The following is a 16,835-nucleotide window of genomic DNA, read 5'->3' on the forward strand; positions in this document are numbered from 1 at the left end:
TCCCAGCTTCCCTTCCTCCATGCTTCTGTGTCTTTTCTTTCGCTCTGCTGCATTATGTTGAATTGGGGTGCAATGTCAATGCTAGTATTGTGCAAAATGTACTAAAGGCTAATTCATGCTCTTTCATAAAAGTCCACTGTTTTCCACCGTGGAACAGCAACAGCTGTGTGACTCACAGTGGTGCTTAGACAAAAGGATGCTGACTCATCACATGCAAACACTAAATGCATTAGATCAATTGTGTTTCTGATGACACAATATAACATTTTAACTTTGCGTTGTGCTGCTGGTCTCCTTTAACATGCCCTTTTGATTGTTCAGCGTAGTCCTCAGATATTTAATCACTGTATAACAAATAAGAAGGTCACAGAAGCTTCCTAGTTACATGGAAATGCTGACAGCAATCTCTGTTTAATAAATATTAGTTTTGTTTTTTTTTTAGCATGTATACAGTAATTTTATGCTAAATATGATGGATATATGTTGGTGCTTTAAACATCTTTATTGGTGCTTACTAAAAATTGGCTTAACTTACTACTAAAAATTGGCAGTGAAATGTCTCCTGTCTGTAAACAGTATCTGCTAAAATCACGTCTTACCCCTGACATCTGTCTTTCTCTCAGGGTTCACTGCAGGAGCAGGAGGACAGTGAGCCAGATTCATCTCTGTCTCAGAGTCCTAATGTCCAAGATTGGCTGTCTCAGGCCCGCTCAACTCGCACACAGCAGCACCACGACAACCTGCGTCAACAGAAGGTAAAAGGCTGAACTCCTGTATACTCTAATATATATTTAAGAGACATGAGCAGAGCCTGTCTGACTGCTTTACTTTTGACTGTCTAATTAGCTATATGAGAATCTTACACTAAATAATTTTAACAAGGGTCTTGGAAGTAGAAAGTGCATATTTCGTATAGATAAATCAAACACAAGTGTAATATTTTCTAGGAGTTCCAAGAGCACGTGGCTAAGCAGAGGAGGCTGCTCCAGTCTGTAGCCAGTGTCGGGGAAGAGCTACTCTGCCAACAAACCACACCCAATGGCGACAGGTATTTCTTGAGCTCTTGAGAAAAAATTTACATCCTTAAACATTTCAAATTGACAAGTATGCTATTAAGTATGTTATTTCCAGTCAGGGTTTTGATCACACTGCAGCAGTTGCATTGCCTTGCACTCTAATGACCTCCTCTCCTTCCTGCAGCGAGCTGTCCGTCCCTGGTGGAGTGTTGTTGGAGAACGAGACCTTTTCTCCTCTGGAGCAGCTGAGACAGAGATGGGAAAACCTAAATAAAGATCAGAGCACGAAGCTGCAGCTCTCCCTGAACTCCCTGGAGCAAGACCAGCTTAGCCCGGTATACATTCCAAACAGTGTGGATTTTTATTTTCTGCATTAAATGTTGTTAAATAAACGTATTGTGTCAGATTTAAAGGTGAGGTGCTTTTTGATGGTACTGTTTCTTCCTCCGATGAAATTTCACACTTATATTATCTGTGCTGCCAGTCTGACCTTCAACTTTCTCATATTTCGTTCTTTGTGTGCAGGTCCTCCACCGCTCCCGTCTGTCCAGTCCCAGCGTGGTGTTCAGAGGTGAAGTTGCCAGCCAGGATGCATGCTCTCCTAGAGCTTTGTTTGAGGCCTGCAGCCAAACTCTAGAAAGAATCACAGAGGAGGTGAAGCACACATTTTCTCATGTTAATCTCTCTTTTGTGTTTCTCATAATTTATGGTTTTATCCAGTAATCCAAAACCATTCTTAGTGGTAACTTTCAAAATAAACAGTAAATAATCTTTTTGCACCTCAAAGGCGGCGGGCAGAGACGGTAAATTTGCAGCGTCTTTTGGAGGGGCAACAATCCAGCAAGACCTGTATGCTGCAGTATCAGCAGCCTCCTCCTGGTTGGATGCTGCTGAGAATCAGCTGCTTGCTGGCCCTGTGCTGCTCTCTGAGGACACAGAGACACAGCTCACACATTTAGAGGTAGGAAGAAATAAATACAATTCAGGTCGTTCATTCAGGAAGATATGAAATAGTCTGACATATAAATCGCAGCAGACAAAAAGCATTTGTATTGTAGTGGCACAGACACCAACAGAGCTCCTTGCAGACACAAGGATTTTCATGTGCAGATGTCCCCTTGTTAAAATAACATACCAAATGGCTTTGGTCTGTTTAGGGTCTAAATAAACAGCTGAAGGAGATAGCCAGGGAGGTGAACCATTGTAGAGATCTGCTGGGTGGAGGAGTGGACCGGCTATGTGGAGGAGAAGAACGAGCACTGATGGAAGACACACTAGAGGGCCTGCAGGAGAGGATGGGCCTGCTGGACTCTGCGCTGGAACAGCACTGTGACACAATGAGGGACAGGGTGCAGGAGCATTCCGCTTTCCAGGTTTTAAAGCTGAATTGTTTTACCCCAAATTTGGGTCGTGATGCATCTCATTAATGTTACAGTGTCATTATTGTTATTTCCTGACATTGTTTCTGTTATTTTTGACAGAACGAACTGAGGTTGCTGTTCACTGCCCTGACTGAAAGTAAACACCAGCTGCTGCATAAGATGGCCGGAACTGCAGACAGACCTGCATCCAAACAGATAGAGGTATGTATACGCACCAGCAGCAGATACCCAAGAATTAAATATATTTTTAAGAAGCTAAAGGGACTTCTGCAAAACGATTTTCTAGTAGATATGTTGTGTCTTTTGTAGACATTGTCAGAAGTGGAGGACAGTCTGAGGGAATTTGAGCAGAAAGTTACTGAGCTGAAGACCAGAGCAGAGGGACTCAAGTCAGACTCACCATCTAATCAGGAGCTACTCAAATTACAAGTAATACTTTTTTTCTGACACTGTGATCATAATGCACTGTAAAAGTGTGTGTTTCACATATGAATTTGTCTGTTTAGGATGCATATGAGGAGTTGGTGCTCATGGTGGGCTCCAGACGGAGTAGCCTGAACCACGGTTTGTCTCTGAAAGCTCAGTATGAAGCTGCTCTGCATGACCTTAATGACCTGGTGGACACTGCTCAGGACAAGATGGCTGCTGACCAAAAGATGACAGTGGCTTCTGTCATAGAGGTTCAGATGTTACTAGACAAACACAAAGTAAGGACGGTGGTCTGTTTTTGCCTCTCTTATTTGTTTTTAATGATCTCTTCTTCTCTAACATTGGACTTAAAATGTTTTTTTTCTTTTTAATACAGGAGTTTTTCCAGGGTCTGGAATGCCATATGATCCTCACCCAGACATTTTTCAGTAAAGTGTCTGGTTTGGTGTCTCAGAGGGAATGCCAAGCCCTGGAAGAAACCATGGCTTTAGCCCACAGTGTGCTCAAGCAGGCCCACAGGAGGGGGGTGGAGCTGGAGGGCATTCTGGAGGTGGGAATAATAATGAGTTACTGGTAAAAGTAGCTGCAGTTTTATTCGGTTTAATTCCAAAGAGTGGTGATTTGTGGTTTTAAAAAAATGAAAATAAATAACATACACTTTCCTTTCTCTCTTACAGTCATGGAGCAGGCTCGTGGAGGACTATCAGGCTCTGTGTAGACAGCTGGAGGCGGTGGAGTGTAGCATCCCTACTGTGGGTCTGGTAGAGGAGACAGAAGAGAGACTAACTGAAAGGATCAGCCTCTATCAGGTAAACTTCTTCACACACTGGACAGATAAAGAAAACTGCAGTGAGGTATACTTTTTTTTTTTTTTTTTTAATCAATGGATTATTCATCTGTCTCCCCCCCTTCTTGTAGCGTCTGAAGACCAGCCTGACGGAGCACCAGCCCCAGCTGTATCAGGTACTAGAGGAAGGCAAGAAGCTTTTTCTGTCTGTCGGTTGCTCAGACTTGGAGAACCAGCTGACACAGCTGGGAGAGCACTGGCTCTCCTCCACCACTAAGGTCAACAAGGAACTCCACCGCCTTGACTCGACACTCAAACACTGGACCAGGTAAGGGTCTGTGTTACATAACTCTGTTTTGGTCTGCTAGTAATCCTGTTTGTGACTCTTGGAAACTGAATAACATTGAAAGTATCCTCTAAGCCTCTGTGTTTGTAAATGGCAGGTATCAGAGTGAGTCAGCAGAGTTGAGCCACTGGCTGCAGTCAGCTCTGGACAGACTGGAGTTCTGGACGACCCAGTCGGTGACCGTACCTCAGGAGCTGGAGACTGTCAGAGACCACCTCTGTGCCTTCTTGGTTAGTTATCTTTTTACATTAACAGCAAAAATCTATTACAGACCTATCAATGAGGAGTTAATAAATATATGTGGAAAATCCAACTGAGCTGTGTTTTTTTTCTCTTTCTTGTAGGAGTTTTCCAAAGAGGTGGATGCTAAATCATCTTTGCGCTCATCTGTGCTAAGCACAGGTAACCAGCTTCTGAGACTGAAAAGAGTAGACACTGCTGGCCTAAGGACAGCGCTGGGCCAAGTCAACAGTCAGTGGGCCGAGCTGCTCACTCGTATCCCTGTAGTACAAGAGAAGCTTCACCAGGTTTGAGAACAGCAGCTGTTACATTATAATAGTAACAGTAATTTATTTGTATAGCACTTTTCAAAACCCAGAGTTACAAAGTGCTGCACAGTTTCAATAGAAGCCTCACATTAAAGATAGGTATTTGAACATACAGACACAAACTGAGCCAGTTGAAAGGGTGCAGACTTGAACTGTGATCTGATACTGTTGATCTTGCAAGTAAATGTTCATAGTCATTAGAAGACCTAGAAAGCAGACTGAGGGGTATTAAAGAGTCTGATGATGGTGCATGATGTCTTTTTTGTTAGCATGCCTTTTCTTCAGAAGGTGTTTTTTTTAAATCAATATTTGTCATAACTTTTCATTAAAGTTTTTTTTTTTTTTAATTGTGCTCCTGTAACCCTTGTTCCTTCTCCTCCTACTGTCCCTCAGCTGCAGATGGAGAAGCTAGCATCACGACATGCCATTACAGAGCTGATGAGCTGGATCTCGCTCATGGAGAACATCATAGAGGAGGATCAGGACAAGATCATGGCAGCTGTGGGCTCAGCGGTGGTTCAGGACTACTTGCAAAAGTATAAGGTACAAGATAGAGTCTTCATGCGACCACTCCTTGCATTGATCTTTGCTCCTTCATCAGTCTCATGATGCATCTTCTTTGTTTCACAGGGTTTCCGTATAGATCTGACATGTAAGCAGTTGACGGTGGACTTTGTAAACCAGTCAGTGCTTCAGATCAGCAGTCAGGATGTGGAGGGAAAGCGGAGTGACAAAACAGACTTTGCTGAGAAGCTAGGAGCTATGAACAGAAGATGGCAGATACTACAGGGGCTCATCGGTGAAAAGGTAGCATTCAAAGCGCACTTAAAAGCTGCTCTGTTCTGTTCTTAGTTTACCATTTCTACTTAACTATTATTGTATTTTAGATTCAGCTTTTGGAAGGACTTGTGGAAGGTTGGCTAGAGCATGAAAATGGAGTCCAGGCCCTGAAAACCTGGCTTACAGTACAGGAGGAGAAATTGAAGAAGAGACAGAGGATAGAGGATGTAGCATCAGTGCAGAGTGCACTTAAAGACTGTCAGGTAGTGCCACACTGCACACAAAAACACAATGTGATATATATATTTTTTAATGAACTTAAAATAAATAAAGTTGTTTTCACAGGAGTTGGAAGAATTAGTGAAGGAAAAAGAGAAGGATCTAGAGAAAGCAGAGGAACGAGGAAATGCTCTCATCCAGGATAAGAAAGGCGCAGCCTGCTCTGTTGTAAAGGAAACCCTTAAAGGACTGAACCAGTCCTGGGCTCATTTGGACCACATGGTGAGCTTCTCACATCTTTAATGTCACTTTTGGTTGGTCCCTGAATTTTCCTGCACTTATATATGTTGCCTCCCACCTTTCCTGTCAGATAAGTCAGATGAAAGTGAACCTGCGGTCGGTGCTAGAGCAGTGGACGTTGTACCGGCGAGCTTCAGAGGAGATTAATGGCTACCTGATGGAGGGGCGGTATTCTGTGTCCAGGCTGCAACTCCTTAATGGGTCTCTAGAGGCAGTTCAGCAGCAGGTGGAGAGTCTCGAGGTGAGAAATGCACAAAATAAACTGCCCTCTGTGTTCTGTGGCACATCCTTTAAAAAAAAACAAAACAAAGTTTAGCCAATTTTTATTTATTGTGCGTGTCTGTGCCATTTAGAGCCTTCAGGAGGAAATGGATAAACAGGAAAGTAGTTTGAGGAAATTTGGCTCCATAACTCACCAGCTGCTAACGGAGTGTCACCCGTCGGTGGCGGAAACACTCAACAAAGCTCTCCGGGACGTTAACGTCAGGTAACCATAACAAACAACAGATTCTCTGAGTGACTTTGAGTTTAATTTTTACTTACAATGTTAAATATCAGCTGTACACTGAGGTGATTTCAGTATGTAACCCCTTATTTTCTTCTTCAGGTGGAATCATCTGCTAGAGCAGATCTCAGAGAAGCTAAGGAGCAGTAAGGCCTTGCTCGGACTGTGGCAGCACTACAGGTCACTGTACAGCCAGTGTGTGACTGCAGTCCAGAAACAGGAAGAACGTGCTGATCGGCTTCTGAGGAGCGCCACTGACAGGGAGATAACAGAGGAGGAAAGCAGTGCCTGGATCAAGGACTGCAATGTGAGTAGAGCTGAGACACTGCAGCACAGCTGGCTGGCATGTGATAATATAGGTTTTTGTAATGCTTTAAACATTCTCTTCTGTAGTTATCTTCCAATGCCCAAGCTTAGCATTAGGTTATTACTGCATCCACATTTTGTGTGGCTTGGAATATATCCAAGGATTTCTCCTGCTATCCCTCAATCTCCTTTCCAAGGAATTTGGGAATAAGCTCCTAAACTGCTTGTCAGCTCACTGTGAGGACTCACAAAGCTTCTGTCCCCACTGCAGAATACCTCCCTGTCCTTTTGTCCGCTTGAATGTAGATTCATGACACAGTCTGACAAAAGCCTTTTCAAGGGAGACTGCATAGGGAAAGACAGACCCCTGATTTACACTACAGGGGTCCCCCCGGTGTCACGCTGGGTTTGTAGGACCGTACTGGGGCATGTCTAGAGATACACAGTCTTAATACTGTAAGCAGACTGTTTTATTTTGACTGAGAATCACTGATGCAAACCATTGCCAGACAAAGTTAAGAATTCAGAGCTCCTTTATGCTTTGTTTAAGAGTTTCTTAATTTTTGTTCCTTACTCAGTCTTGTTTTAGTCATTATGAATGCGTTTACAAAATTTTTATTTTCTTGACTTCCTTGATGAAGGCCAAATTATACTTTGATCTCACTAATAAAAATTTTACTTATAAACTCTCGTGTGTATGTCATTAAGTTATTCCTAACCTCTTTCTCTCTTGCTGAAAATGTTGTCGCAGGAGTGCCTTTGTGACCAAGACTCAGTGCAACAGTCTCTCCATCAGCTGCAAACATTGGGTGAACAGCTGAGGAGCCAAGTCGATTCCTCCTCTGCTGCATCCCTCCAGTCTGACCACTTGTCGCTCACACATCGCCTAGTAGCGCTAGAGCACGCCCTGCACAGGCAACAAGATGTACTGCAGGTAGGGTAGTGGGAATTAGAGGGAAAAGGCACATCTCAAAGAAAGGGATGCAATTGGTAGGCCATTACTTTTGTATTTACCTGGTATCCACCTGTCTGCTTTTAGTCTGGATCTGTGACATGCGGGGTTTTCAGAAAGCAGCTAGATAAACTGATCTGTATGGCTGAGGAGGCTGAGGAAGTGCTGAAGGAGTCGGACCCAGTTGGTTCACCCGACCTTAATGTGGTCCAGACGCGTATAGAAAAACTCAAGGTATGAAAAATTGTCTCCATTAGAAGATTTGTGTTTTAATTTATGTGTCTTTCTGTATTTTAATTTGACTCACTAAGTTTGCATCTTTTGTGGCCCCTAACTGGAAATGTGTAACACTGTTTTTCCAGGGTCACCTGTTGAAGCTGAGCAGCCTATCTCCAGACCTGGAACGTGTTAATGAGATGGTGTACAGAATACCAGTCAGTGACAGCGACATTAAACGGTTGCAAAGTCTCAACAGAGCGTGGGCCACTCACTCTGCTCTCCTCACTGAGAGATTCAGGTACCCAAAAAAACTCTCATTTTACTTTTAGTTTGTAAAATTTGGACACCAAACATAAATATAAAAATATGACTTACACTACTCCACAGTGTAATTGTCAACACACTGGCTTGTGAGTAAAAGGTCACTGGTTCAATTTCAGACAGAGACACAAATCCCCATTGGTATTGCATCAGGAAGGACATCCAGTGTAAAACTACTATAGCTACCTGCTGTGGTGACAAGGGAGCAGCTGAACGTAGATTCTTATACAGTAAACCTTAAGTGGGAAACCCTAACATGGCTCATCAGTGTGTGCGTGAAAGCATTCTGGCATTTGTTTCTTTAAGTTAATGTTTCTCTGATATGTCATTATGATATGACATGTCATATCATAATTTTGTGCGTGCCTGTTTATTAATGTGAGAGTATGCAGTCCAGTGGATCTTGTTGAAAGTGATACGTAGATGTTAGTAGGTCCAAAGGAGTGCATGTCAGAAGGTCAAAGGTGCTTGAAGAACCCATTAATAAAGAAGTTGATAAAAACAAAAAGATGCTACACTGACATTGATTGAGATACCTGAAAATGTGTCCGTCACTTATGAGATTACAACCTGCCAAATCATAAAAGATATATGTATATGTAAATGTTTCTAATGAGGGCTCTTTTCATCACCAGTAAACTGCAGTCGGTGTTGCTCCAGCAGCAGAGTTTCCTTGAGAAGTGTGAGGCCTGGATGGATTTCCTGTCTCAGACTGAGAAGAAGCTAGCTGCTGAGATCTCAGGCAACTACCAGAGTCTGCTGGAGCAACAGAGAGACCACGAGGTCAGTGTGTGTCTGTATATATCTGCTCATTTTTTTTCCTCTATCACTGTGTGTTTTATTGATTTATATGTATATATATGCAGTTGTTCCAGGCAGAAATGTTCAGCAGACAGCAAATTCTTTACTCCATCATAAGTGACGGGCATCATTTGTTGGACCAAGGACAAGTTGATGATGGGTAAACACACAAAGACAAATGTTATATCACTTTAGGGGTCTCAGGAAAATAAAACCTGGTGAGAAGCTAACAAGCTTTTCCTACTCCCATTACACTAACAGGAATGACTTCAGTGTGAAATTGGCCCTGCTGAGCAATCAGTGGCAAGGTGTAGTAAGGCGTGCGCAGCAGCGACGGGGCATCATCGATAGTCTGGTTCGGCAGTGGCAGAACTATCGGGAGATGGCAGAGAAGCTGCTGCGATGGCTACAGGAAGTGACCCGTGATCCAGATGTGCATCAGCCAGGAGAACCTGTGGCTCTGCAGCAGGCCAGAAACCTGCTAGATCAGATACAGGTAACCTACAGCAGGACTTTTACAGCCTTATTACCTTATTAAATAAGTGCCTCCAATGATTGCCCTCAGAACTTCTTCAGAAAAGATGTTGTAGTGGTTAACACATTTGCTTGCCAAGCGAAAAGTTGTTGGTTTGATTCCAGCCAGAGACAAAATGAACTTTGGTGTTGTTGTCAGGAAGGTGTTAAAAACTCAAATCAAGCGTGCGGAGCTGCCCAGTGTGGTGACCCCTTGTAGGAAGAGAGTAGCTGAAAGCTTATTACTTTATTAAAATATGCTTTTTGGTTTTTTTACTGCTATTTTGAGTTTTCTTTTGAAATCTTCAAAACTACTGTAAAAAAACAAACAAACTTTATATCCTGTCTTGAGTCTTTCAGTGTACTGCTTTTCACTCATCAAACTCCAAAGCTTAGTTAAGCACTAAATCAACCTAAAAAAAAAAAATATATAAATCCTATTCTAATAATAAATCTCCACCCTTTCCCCAACTTTAGTTAGCCTCTGCACCTTTTGTCTCATGTCTCTTCCTCTGCTCTTGCAGCTGAGGGATCGAGTGCTTCAACGGCAACAAGGAGGCTACATCCTCACCGTGGAGGCCGGCAGGAGTCTGCTGCTGTCAGCTGACACCAAGGCGGAGTCCACCCTGCAGACTGAGCTGATGGAGATTCAGGAGAGGTGGAGGCATGCCCACCATCGCCTGGACCAGCAGAGGAGGCAGCTGCATGGCTTGCTGAAGGTCGGACACCAGTTTAAATAACAGCTTATCTTCATAAAATATATTTTTGTATATTTTGTTGTTTGTGCTTTCATGACCGTTACTAATGACTTGATAGCAGTAATTTTTGAGGCTGAAAAAATGCCTTTCTTGTGTGCTATCAGCGTGCAGGCTAAGCCATGTTTTCCACATGCTGCAGTGTAAAAGGTGCTGTGAAGGGTGCTGAAGGGCATTGGCCCATCCTGAGCCTTTAGTGAGCATGCCCAGTTGTACATCTAGGACAGTGAAGCCTGGTTGTCACATTAATTATGCAGCGTTGCACCTTAAGTCCTGAAAAGAAGCAAAGTACAGAGATGGAGCACTCTTCTGTCCTTATATAAATAGCTTAGCCTCTGTGCTCACACACACACACACACAGGCTCAGGCATTACAAAATGGCACCAAGATATAAAAAAAAAATGTGCCAGCCCAGGGCACACATCCACACACACACACACACACACAGACTACAGACACTGCAGTGAGCTGTAATGATGAGAACCCAGCGAGGTGGATTTTACAGGCTGCAATAGCGGCCTGTTTGAAATGGGACTGAGTGACGCAGTTTAAAAGACACATCCGGGTTTTCTTCATACGCTCTTTCCCTGGTGACCTGTGTTGTCTTCCTTGGTTTGCACTTTATTAGCTGCTGTAGCTATTCTAGTCTTGCTCTGGCTCTGCTCTTACCATGACTCTTGCTTCAGGTATGCTACTTTGCTGCATTGCTTGCCAAATATTTTAATGTTTTATACTAAACTGGACTGTTGTTCAGTCTCTAAAAATAGCTGTAATCCATGTCCTTTGGAGGAGAACCTCCGTCTTTTCATTGCATTTGTTTAGTATCACTCTTTCTCGTAGTTCTGGCTGAGAGGTTAAGTGGGCCATTTGTGGCATAATAAGTGATGCGGTCTGACTTTAGCCTTGTGATGTGTATGCACTTAGGTTTCTAAGTTTGTGATGCCATTGCTATGGCTGCAAGAAGAATTTACAGCAACTTCTCTGTAAATGAGGAAATCTGCAGTCTGTGTGTAGGGGTGTGTTTTCTGCTCTAATTCTTACTGTGTGCTTGCTTAGAACTGGGAGCGATGTGAGAAGGGCATAGATGTGTCTCTGGAGAAGCTGAGGGCCTTCAAAAGAAAGCTGTCCGTGCCTCTGCCTGATCACCATGAGGAGCTACACTCGGAGCAAATCAGATGCAAGGTGAGGTCTCACACACACTTTTAAATATTCTTCATTTTTCCCTTATAGGTTAATGTTTTACTTAAAGTGTTGATACGTAGACCCTCTCTGCTCTCTGTCTTACTGGCTCTGTCTCTCATCAAACACTTCCTCTCTCTCTCTCTCTCTGCACATTCACACAGACTCAGACTCGTCCTCTCGTTACCTCTTTAATCTGTCTGTGGGGATAAACACACAGACAGTCCAGCAGCAAAAAAAAAAGAAAACAACATCAGTCTCTATCAGGCTGCTATCTCGTTGCGTGAGCTTGTGTGCTGGTAGTCGGGGCATTTTCCTTTGAAGACATAACATCTGATTTGCAAAACTACCTTAGTATTTTCTGTTTTGTTTATTTTTCTGTTTGTTTGTTTTTATTTTTTTAAAGCAAGCATGTCTTAATTTAATAATAGTAATAATTGTTTTGAGGTTTGTTTTTTTTTTGCTGAGAGAGAAGTAATTTCATTTTTGCGTGAAAATGAATTTTACGCTCACTCTTTCACTTCATGTCCACTGGACGCTGTATTCAGTCATGTTTCATGCATCAACATCCTCAGGGAGGAGGTGGAGGTGGAGGAGGGCCGTGTGAGTAGCTGCACATCGCATCAGCTGAAGAGAAAGGGGGTGGGGAAAGAGAAGGAGAGAGAGAGAGAGAGAGGGTGTGTGCGTGCACGCTTCCTTTTGTGTGTATGTGTGTTGCGTAATGGAGACATTCTCTGGGTCTGCAAATGATTACAGCACAGCAAAACCGTCACAATGACGGAGGAGGAGATGCAAGGTTGGATGCCTCTGTTACATTATCTGCCTTTAGCCTTGAATGTAGCTGTTCATTTTTACACTGAATATGATGCGCTGCTGTAATTTTCATGCTATTTACAGAAAACCGAGATCGATTTGTTGCGTTTGGCATCGCACCTTTTTCTTATAGTCGTTGTCAGTTTGCTGTTTTGCATTTTCTTGCTATTTCGGAGGGTGCAGCTGCTGCAGCTCAGCTTCAGTAAGCGTGCTCTGTGGTTTTCCTGCTCTAGCTGACTGTTTTGATCATGAGGGAATAAATCCCTCTTGACAGGCTCATTTCTGTCTTTGTGTTTAAATCTGGGGACTGCTTGCCTTGCTTGGTTTTTCCTACTTAATTTCTTGTCATGTCATGGATGCAGGAGCTAGAGAGCAGCGTGGAGGGCTGGACCGATGACCTTACTTCCTTATTCCTGCTGAGGGACTCTTTGGAGGGCGTGGTGAGTGCTGATGACATCACAGTTCTGCAGGAACGCCTCCAGCTGCTACAGCGCCAGTGGGAGGAGGTCTGCCACCAGGTACACACAAACACACACTAAAAATGTGTTGTTTTTTTTTTATTTTTCCTCTTTTGTGTAATATTAGATTTAGATATTTGTTGTGAGCTGTTGTGTTGCTGTGATTTGGTGTTTGGTCATTTGAAGAATTAAACACTTTAGCCATGCTGTCAGAACCTTAATAATTTTGTCTGTGCTTCATTTTTCCCCAGTTATATTCTTTCTCTCGATATGCTGACTGTCTGACTGCTTTATTCTCACTCTCACCCTTTCTCTTGTCCCTGTCTCCCCCTGTGTCTCCTCAGCTTTCCCTGCGCAGGCAGCAGGTGAGCGAGAAGTTGAATGAGTGGGCTGTGTTCAATGAGAAGAACAAGGAGCTGTGTGAGTGGCTCACACAGATGGAGAGCAAAGTCTCTCAGAATGGGGACATCAGTATCGAAGAGATGATTGAAAAGCTACGCAAGGTAATTTCAACACAGGGTCTAATGCACCTATAAAGAAACTACTAAAGACTGTGCTTTGATTATACACGAGTACTGAGTACACACAAAGAGGAAAGGATTGAGTCTAGCTTGTTTTGGCCTGAATGTTGTTCAGCTATTTAAGGATTTCCTGGCACTGCTAGTCAGCAGTTTATACATGTACATACACTGTGTTAACCTGCTCGATGTTTCTACACAGGACTACCAGGAGGAGATCAGTGTTGCTCAGGAGAACAAGCAGCAGCTGCAGGTTATGGGCGAGCGGCTGGCCAGGGCCAGCCAAGACAACAAGGCGGCCGAAATTCAGCACAAACTCAGCAAAGTCAGCGAGCGCTGGCAACACCTGCTGGACCTCATCGCAGCCAGGTGAGTGTACGGAACTTGAGGTGAAGGATGCAGGTCCATGATGTGGTTTCTTTGAAAACTTAACTGAGTTGGAAACAAACCAAAAAAGCAAAATTAGTAACTGTTTCCCAAACTGTCTTAAAATTATGATCAATTCAATTCAATTTTATTTATATAGCGCCAAATCACAACAAACTGTCGCCTCAAGGCGCTTTGTATTGTGGGTAAAGACCCTACAATAATACAGAGAAAACCCAACAGTCAAAACGACCCCCTATGAGCAAGCACTTGGCGACAGTGGAAAGGAAAAAAGAAACCTCCAGCAGAACCAGGCTCAGGGAGGGGCAGTCATCTGCCGCGACCGGTTGGGCTGAGGGGAGAGAAAGACATGCTGTGGAAGAGAGCCAGAGATTAATAACAATTAATGATTAAATGCAGAGTGGAGTATAAACAAAGTAAATAAGGTGAATGAGAAACAGTGCATTATGTGAACCCCCCAGCAGACAGCAGAGTTTCAGCCACAGACTGGTGTTTGCTTTTTGCCTGAGGGTTCTTCAAATATAGGACATGTTATCTTGAATTAATATACTGTGTTTTTGTGATGTGACAAGGTTTATTTTTTCATGTTCTGCGTGTTAACTGAAAGCTCAGAGTCTCCATGTTGACCTTACACACCTTGTATCACTCCTCCTAGTGGGGGCAGCCAGACATTAGTTGGCCTGGTGCCTTTAACTGTGGGGAATTTATTTTCCCACAGTGCTGCTGAGGAATTTCCTGAGTTCCTTGCTGGTGTCAGTGGGACACTCATGTAGTGAAGTTGCAAAGCAAACAGCGAGAGAGGTCACATTCCTCATCATTCCTGCATTGTATTTCTCTGTGGGCTGATATGATGTCTCTGCCCAAAATCTAAAGTTATTTAAAAAATCCATGCTGAAACTAGAGCTGTAAGCAACATTGGATTATTATTTCCAAATTTTATGGAAAAAATGAGCTCTTTTTTTTGTAGTTGTGAATTGAAAGTGACCTGACCCAAACTTTGACTCCAGCTGTCTTCCGGCAGTTGCCCTCTGGGACTGTGCTGGGGGAGGGTAAAAAGGGAGGACTCTTTCTAACCTCATACAGACAGCTGCAGACTCTTTGTTTCTTATAGCTTTCCTTTACTAAAACAAAAACACAAAGAGTGAGCTCGTTCCTCTCATAGAGTGAGCAGAATGCCTCGTAATTTAAAAATTTCTTGGTCTCTGGCTTTTGAGGGTTTTTTTTGTGGAAGCCAGGATTTATTACTATTCCCCTGCACACTTCTTATAGTCCATTGTCCATTGAGCTGCACTTACAAGCATGAAGTTTACAGCCTTTGCTGCTGTTCACACTCCCTCTGTGTGTTCTTGATGTCTGATATTCCAGCTCTGCAGCACATGCCTCTGACTGTAAGTCTCTTTTTAGAAACAGCGGCACTTGTCACTCTGCTCGCACTTGAACACGCACGCACACACACACACACACACACACACACACACACACACACACACGCCTGTTGGGGCTTCTCTTTTTTATGTACAACAGTTGATAAGTCACAGTTGTGCCACCCCACCACTACCTGCTGGCCCTCCCACTCTGTGCAGACAGAGAGTTGAGAGAAAGTCCCATGTGGAGCTCGCAGACAAAACGGAGTGTTTGGATCGACACGCTGACACTTCCTGGGGTTAACGTTGTCTTTGGGAATTCCGCACCCCCATGGTTTTGGATTTGGGTACGGATAATATGGAAGGGTGCACAAGCGAGGAGGATTTGCCGGATTGCGACTGCGACGTCAGCAGGCAGGAGGACCTTAAGAATTTATGTTAAAGCTGTTTTTGAGACACAACAACAGTCTGTGTTCTAGTTTACCCACTTGAAAGCCTCTTTTTCTCGTGTTAATCATATGTATTTCACTGTACTTTTAGCCTGCTACAGTATGTAGGATTACATATAAATGATGTTTTAATGAGAGACATGTACTTTGTGTGCAGTGTGTTTTTCTTGATTGTTATTTTAAATTCATGAGTGAGTGCAGATCTGGTTAAACTTGTGTCTAATAGTATTTGTTTTTTAAGTCTTAATGAGCTGATATTTTCAAGGGAGGAGATTAACAGCAAAAGACACATGCATGTTAGTGTGAGAATAGCATCATTTGCTACCATGTTTGCCTGCTTGAATTAGTGACAGTCTGTGTTTGATGTTGATCACATGTCAGGCTATCCAGTATATTTCCCTGTAATGTAAACAATCGAGCCATTGCATCCTACAGTATTTTGCGCTGAGTGACAATTGGAGATGCAGTGTGCAGCTGATACCATGCAGCACCCCATGCAAAGCAAAATACAGCTGCAGGTTGCAGGACCAATGGAGCCAGCTGTGTCATAACGACCATTATATGAGGTGGAGGAGACTTGCTAACTATTTTTAGAGGATTATGGGCCTCAGTTTGTTTTTTGCAACAAAGATTAGCCACAACCCTAATTCTTACCAAGTCTGTGTGGCGACATAGAGGGTTGCATTGCTTTGCAGGGCGAGGCGCTGAATGCTACACTTGCTGAACAATACTTGTAGGAGTTAGATGCTGAATAATATATGACACATTTTATGGAATGGGGGGGTCAGTGTTTAAAAATGTCTGGAACTTGCAGATCCAGAATGGTCCCCAGTTGTCATGTGGGGGTTCAAATAATATCAACAACAAAAATATCTGCTCAGATGTGAAATAATACTTGTCATTCTCAATTTAGTTCTATAGTCTGTTATGCTAAAGCAGAGCATATATTAACTGTTTGTTATTGACTTTTTTAAAGCCTCATTGTGTAATTCACAACCAGATCTCTTTCTTTGATGTATGTCTTGTGATTTTTTTTTTTTTAAATTGCAATACTTGTTTGATTCTTTATGTATTTAATTTACCAGTTATGCTTACATTGTTTATGTTGCACTGAGTGAGCAAAGTGTACAAGAATCTGTGAGCAAATTTCCCTCCCTTACAGTTTGCAGTCTTACCATCATTGACACTGATTTCTTCTCTGACTTTGTTCCAGGGTGAAGAAGCTGAGGGAGACCCTGGTGGCGGTACAACAGTTGGATAAAAACATGAGCAGCCTGCGGGCGTGGCTTTCTCACATCGAGACCGAGCTGTCCAAGCCCATCGTCTACGACACCTGCGATGACCAGGAGATTCAGAGGAAACTCAACCAGCAGCAGGTAAGGACTGCGCACACCTTAAACAGCTCAACTTCTTTTTACTTTTGCAGAACTTGGCCGGTCTGTGGTAATGTGGTTTGAATCTTACAGTGCAAAGGCTCAGCCGCATACG

At 43.2% G+C, this 16,835-nt stretch overlaps 1 protein-coding gene across 1 annotated transcript in view; it reads left to right on the forward strand.

Moving 5' to 3' along the window:
• The window catches only part of syne1a (spectrin repeat containing, nuclear envelope 1a), a 137,007-nt gene that overhangs the window by 109,862 nt on the left and 10,310 nt on the right, over positions 1-16,835 (forward strand). Inside the window, 33 exon segments of the mRNA XM_030721981.1 lie at positions 624-755; positions 948-1,048; positions 1,201-1,351; positions 1,542-1,670; positions 1,804-1,977; positions 2,174-2,389; positions 2,498-2,599; positions 2,708-2,827; positions 2,905-3,105; positions 3,204-3,377; positions 3,505-3,636; positions 3,746-3,942; positions 4,058-4,190; positions 4,305-4,487; positions 4,902-5,051; positions 5,139-5,315; positions 5,396-5,551; positions 5,634-5,789; positions 5,878-6,048; positions 6,161-6,294; positions 6,415-6,619; positions 7,370-7,552; positions 7,658-7,804; positions 7,933-8,087; positions 8,746-8,893; positions 8,977-9,071; positions 9,173-9,407; positions 9,949-10,143; positions 11,236-11,361; positions 12,534-12,689; positions 12,974-13,132; positions 13,350-13,516; positions 16,561-16,723. Of these exon segments, the coding sequence (XP_030577841.1) occupies positions 624-755; positions 948-1,048; positions 1,201-1,351; positions 1,542-1,670; positions 1,804-1,977; positions 2,174-2,389; positions 2,498-2,599; positions 2,708-2,827; positions 2,905-3,105; positions 3,204-3,377; positions 3,505-3,636; positions 3,746-3,942; positions 4,058-4,190; positions 4,305-4,487; positions 4,902-5,051; positions 5,139-5,315; positions 5,396-5,551; positions 5,634-5,789; positions 5,878-6,048; positions 6,161-6,294; positions 6,415-6,619; positions 7,370-7,552; positions 7,658-7,804; positions 7,933-8,087; positions 8,746-8,893; positions 8,977-9,071; positions 9,173-9,407; positions 9,949-10,143; positions 11,236-11,361; positions 12,534-12,689; positions 12,974-13,132; positions 13,350-13,516; positions 16,561-16,723 (5,223 nt within the window).

The sequence above is a fragment of the Archocentrus centrarchus genome, chromosome 24 (assembly GCF_007364275.1).
Source record: "Archocentrus centrarchus isolate MPI-CPG fArcCen1 chromosome 24, fArcCen1, whole genome shotgun sequence".
NCBI lineage: Eukaryota > Metazoa > Chordata > Actinopteri > Cichliformes > Cichlidae > Archocentrus > Archocentrus centrarchus.